The sequence below is a fragment of the Frankliniella occidentalis genome, unplaced genomic scaffold, assembly GCF_000697945.3.
Source record: "Frankliniella occidentalis isolate FOCC.00 unplaced genomic scaffold, Focc_3.1 Scaffold1270, whole genome shotgun sequence".
NCBI classification, from domain to species: Eukaryota; Metazoa; Arthropoda; class Insecta; order Thysanoptera; family Thripidae; genus Frankliniella; species Frankliniella occidentalis.
This window is the reverse complement of record NW_026268374.1, coordinates 7,628-11,455: the sequence shown is the minus strand read 5'-3', so window position 1 is coordinate 11,455 and position 3,828 is coordinate 7,628. Positions and strand designations below refer to the sequence as shown.

General features: G+C 54.0%; 1 protein-coding gene across 1 annotated transcript; it reads left to right on the top strand.

The window, feature by feature from the left end:
* The first annotated feature begins 241 nt into the window (after positions 1-241).
* Positions 242-3,614, top strand: LOC113210119 (hepatocyte nuclear factor 6). The gene is made up of 2 exons (XM_052275965.1): positions 242-1,768; positions 1,855-3,614. The coding sequence occupies exons 1-2, from the start codon at positions 266-268 to the stop codon at positions 2,116-2,118; spliced, it is 1,767 nt and encodes a 588-aa protein (XP_052131925.1). The 5' UTR covers positions 242-265; the 3' UTR covers positions 2,119-3,614.
* Positions 3,615-3,828: the final 214 nt, after the last annotated feature.

The window sequence follows — 3,828 nt, the reverse complement described above, 5'->3', positions numbered from 1 at the left end:
CACCCCCACCTGCTTGTCTCCCACAATTCGCTACACTACCCCTCTCGCCAGCCCCCGCTCGCCTCGCTACACCCCTCGACCTAATTCAACATTTTAAAACCCGCCCCGATGGACCCTCGGGGTGTTTGGTGCAAAGGCCGGTGTGTGGACCCGACCGCCCTGGAAGCTTCCGGGTGTCGCCGGAAATCAGGCGAGCGCGAGCTTAGACAGGTTCATCTTATCAATTCAACGGTAACATAACTCGCGCGTGCCTCTGTTGCAGGTGATGGGGCTGATGGCTACGGGTGACGGGCCGCACACGCACGTCATCACCAGCAACATAATGTCGCCGTCGGTGAGGTCCGCCGGGGCGCACCGGGGCCTCGGAGGCCCCCTAGGGGGCCACGACCTGTCGTCCCTCAAGGACGAGGAGGAGGACGAGGGGTCGGCGGGGGAGGAGGACGCCATGTCCGTCGACGGCGACCTGGAGCAGCACCACCACCATCACCACATCAAGCAGGACCTGTCGGTGATCGTGCCCAACCCGGACGACAACTCGCATGACGATGACTCGCAGTTCCTGAGCCCCAACTCGCAGTCGCCCGGGTCACCGGGCTCCATGCTGGACCAGGAGCCGACGTATCAGACGCTGACCTCCATGAACCTGTCTCCGTCGCGGTATAGCCCGACGTCCTCGTCGTACGCCACGCTTACGCCGCTGCAGCCACTGCCACCCATATCCACCATTTCGGCCGACAAGTTCACCTCCTACACGCACATGGGTTCCTTCACCGTGCTCGGCTCGCCATACGGCTACGACAAGATGTCATCGCTGAGTATGTCGCCGCCGCACCACTACGAGTCGTCGCCCGGCACCGACCTCGTGTCCATCGAGATCCCGCACGACGACCCGGGCGGCATGGAGGCTCCCCTCACGCCCACCAGCTCGTACAGCCAGAACGGCGGCCTCGGTTCGCCGCACCACTCGCTGTCGCCCACGGATTACGACGCGGCCGAGTACGCCGCGGACGCGGGCCTCGACGAGCCGACGGCGGGCTTGAGCGCAGACAGCAACGTCATCGTGTACCCGGGGCCGCCGGCACTGCAGGTGGCCACGCTCCCCATCAGCGTGAGCACAAACTCGTTGACGTCCTCGCACTGCGACGCCCTGGTCGTGGTGAGCTCGCCGCCCACCTTGCTGCCCATGACGACGCACGTCACGTCGGTGCCCACCATCGTGCCGCAGCAGACGCCGGTCGTGGTACGCCACGTCACGTCCGTGCCCACCATCACCAAGGTGGTGACGCAGCCGGCGGCCGCCGTCAGCCCCGGCAGCAGCAGCCTGTCGGGGGGCGCGCTGTCGCCGCTGCCGCCCGACATGGAGGAGATCAACACCAAGGAGCTGGCGCAGCGCATCTCCGCCGAGCTCAAGCGCTACTCCATCCCGCAGGCCATTTTTGCGCAGCGCGTGCTGTGCCGGTCGCAGGGCACGCTCAGCGACCTGCTGCGCAACCCCAAGCCCTGGTCGAAGCTCAAGTCGGGCCGGGAGACGTTCCGCCGCATGTGGAAGTGGCTGCAGGAGCCAGAGCTGCAGCGCATGTCCGCGCTGAGGCTCGCCGCCGCACAGGTGCCCCAGCAGCAGCGCCCCAAGCGCCGGCCCGGCGAGGACCCCGACAGCGACTCCGAGTCCACCGTGCACAAGAAGCCCCGTCTCGTCTTCACCGACCTCCAGAGGAGGACGCTGCAGGCCATCTTCAAGGAGACCAAGCGGCCGTCCAAGGAGATGCAGGTAAACAGTCGGTGCTAATACCTCATTATTGTTCTCTTGCATGTGATGGGGCGTAACTAATCGGCCATCTTCTTTTTGTCTTCCAGGTGACCATCGCGCGCCAACTCGGTCTCGAGCCTACCACGGTCGGCAACTTCTTCATGAATGCGCGGCGCCGCTCCATGGACAAGTGGCGGGAGGACTCGCCCGACAAGGACATGCACCACCAGATGCACTTCCACGACGACGACGGCTCCAACATGGGCTCGGTGCTGTCGGACGGCGGCTCGCTCAGCGGCCTCCAGTCGGACCTGAACGCCGACCTGCACGACCAGGACCTGCAGGGAGACCCGCTGCAACACGACTTGTGACACGACGCCGGCTACTCCGACGAGCAGCACTTGGCCTTCATGTGAGGCGAGCGGGGGCGGGGAGGCGGACGCCAGGCCCACGGCGGTGCGTCCTTCCTCTCCGGTCTCGACTTCTCAGTGTCATTGCGAAGCCAGAGGAGTAGCGGGCTGCGGGAGCCAGCCCACCTTACCAGCCTAGTCATCGAGTGTGACGCGAGTGTGTGCGTGCATGAGTGAGTGTGAGTGAGTGCGGGTGTCATGTGTCACACGCGGGGGAAGATTTTAAAGCGTTTCCCAAAGGGGCCACACTGAACAAGAATCGTCAAGTTGGCTGTACGACTGTTAAAGTAGCATTCATTTTAGTAGTACGTCTGTATTAGATGTTGTCGCGTTCCTTCAATCTAGTCACTTATTAGGACTGATGTGTTCGTTACCCAGGGCGAATGTGTTGTGTATTTCAAAGGGTGCGTTTTCAGGCAGTCAAAGCTTGAAGATTTGTTTCTTTGTTAGTTTGTTGTGACCTTCTGCAATACACACTTTGCAATCACTTCGCGTCTAATTTAATTTATCTATCGAGTCATCTCCTATTTCTAGGAGAGTGAACTGATTCTAGTCCAATAATTTCTTAATTGATTGCTAAACAGAGTAAATAGAGTTTTTATCGTGGAACTTTACATTCCTAGCTGAATTATTTTTAAATTAGGGAAAAAAGCAAGTAGACAATAAAATTGTGAAACAATGAACATACGAAGAAGTATTTGAGCTAGCAACTTTTTAGAAGACTTCCAAAGAGTTTGTCTGATAAAATAACACTGTAAAATGGCAACGCCTATTTCTAGGCTTTTAAACATTGTCAGCGGCGAACTTCGTAAGGATAGCAGATCTGTACTTAATAGTTTTGTTAATAAATAACTAAAAGGTCTTCGATTTAAGCCATTTTTATAGAGGCGGACTTTTCTCTACTTTAAGTAGAAGTACTGATGCCACACTGACCTAGTCTATCGTGCTGATATCTATCTGGATCACAATAAGAGGAAAATTTAGAAAAATAGAGGATAGGGAATGGAAAGTCAAGGCAGGAAGACAGATTGGCCTTTCATGCCTCTTCTTGAGTTGCGAATGCAATACGCTTTCCCTGAGTATATCTTTTGATAAACAGTCATTTTCGCAGAATGCGCTTAGGGCTGGGAATGACAATAGCAAACTAATTCCTGCTAAAGTAACTCTTTTATAAATTAATGGAATACTATCGCAATCAAGTGCCCTTCCCAATGTAATAAAATACCTAAATTCATATCAAATAATGATAGACAAAAAAATCGTTGTGTAGATAAATCACTTCTGATTTTGTTAAGATAAATCACCTTGTAAGGAAGAGGGCCCATTTATCCCAAATTGAACCTAGCTTGTCTCTCTTCATTGTGGAGGCCTGTATCTTTAATTACTTGCTTTTAAGCCAAATACTCAAGTGTGTGACATAGTATTATTCTAATTCACGTGTGTAATAAGAGACACAGGCACACCACATAAGATTTGATAGCCAGCTATAGAAGGAACAGTGTGTTAAATTGGTTGACATTTTTAGAATAACTCTTTTCGTACCAATCTTGTATTGACCTGTTGTGTACATACTGTTTTATGTGATCAAAGTGCGTAAGTTTTCTAAAGGTTTCACTTAGATCTTTACCATTCCACCGTGTTTATGTATTTGTGTACGTAATAATTTATTAC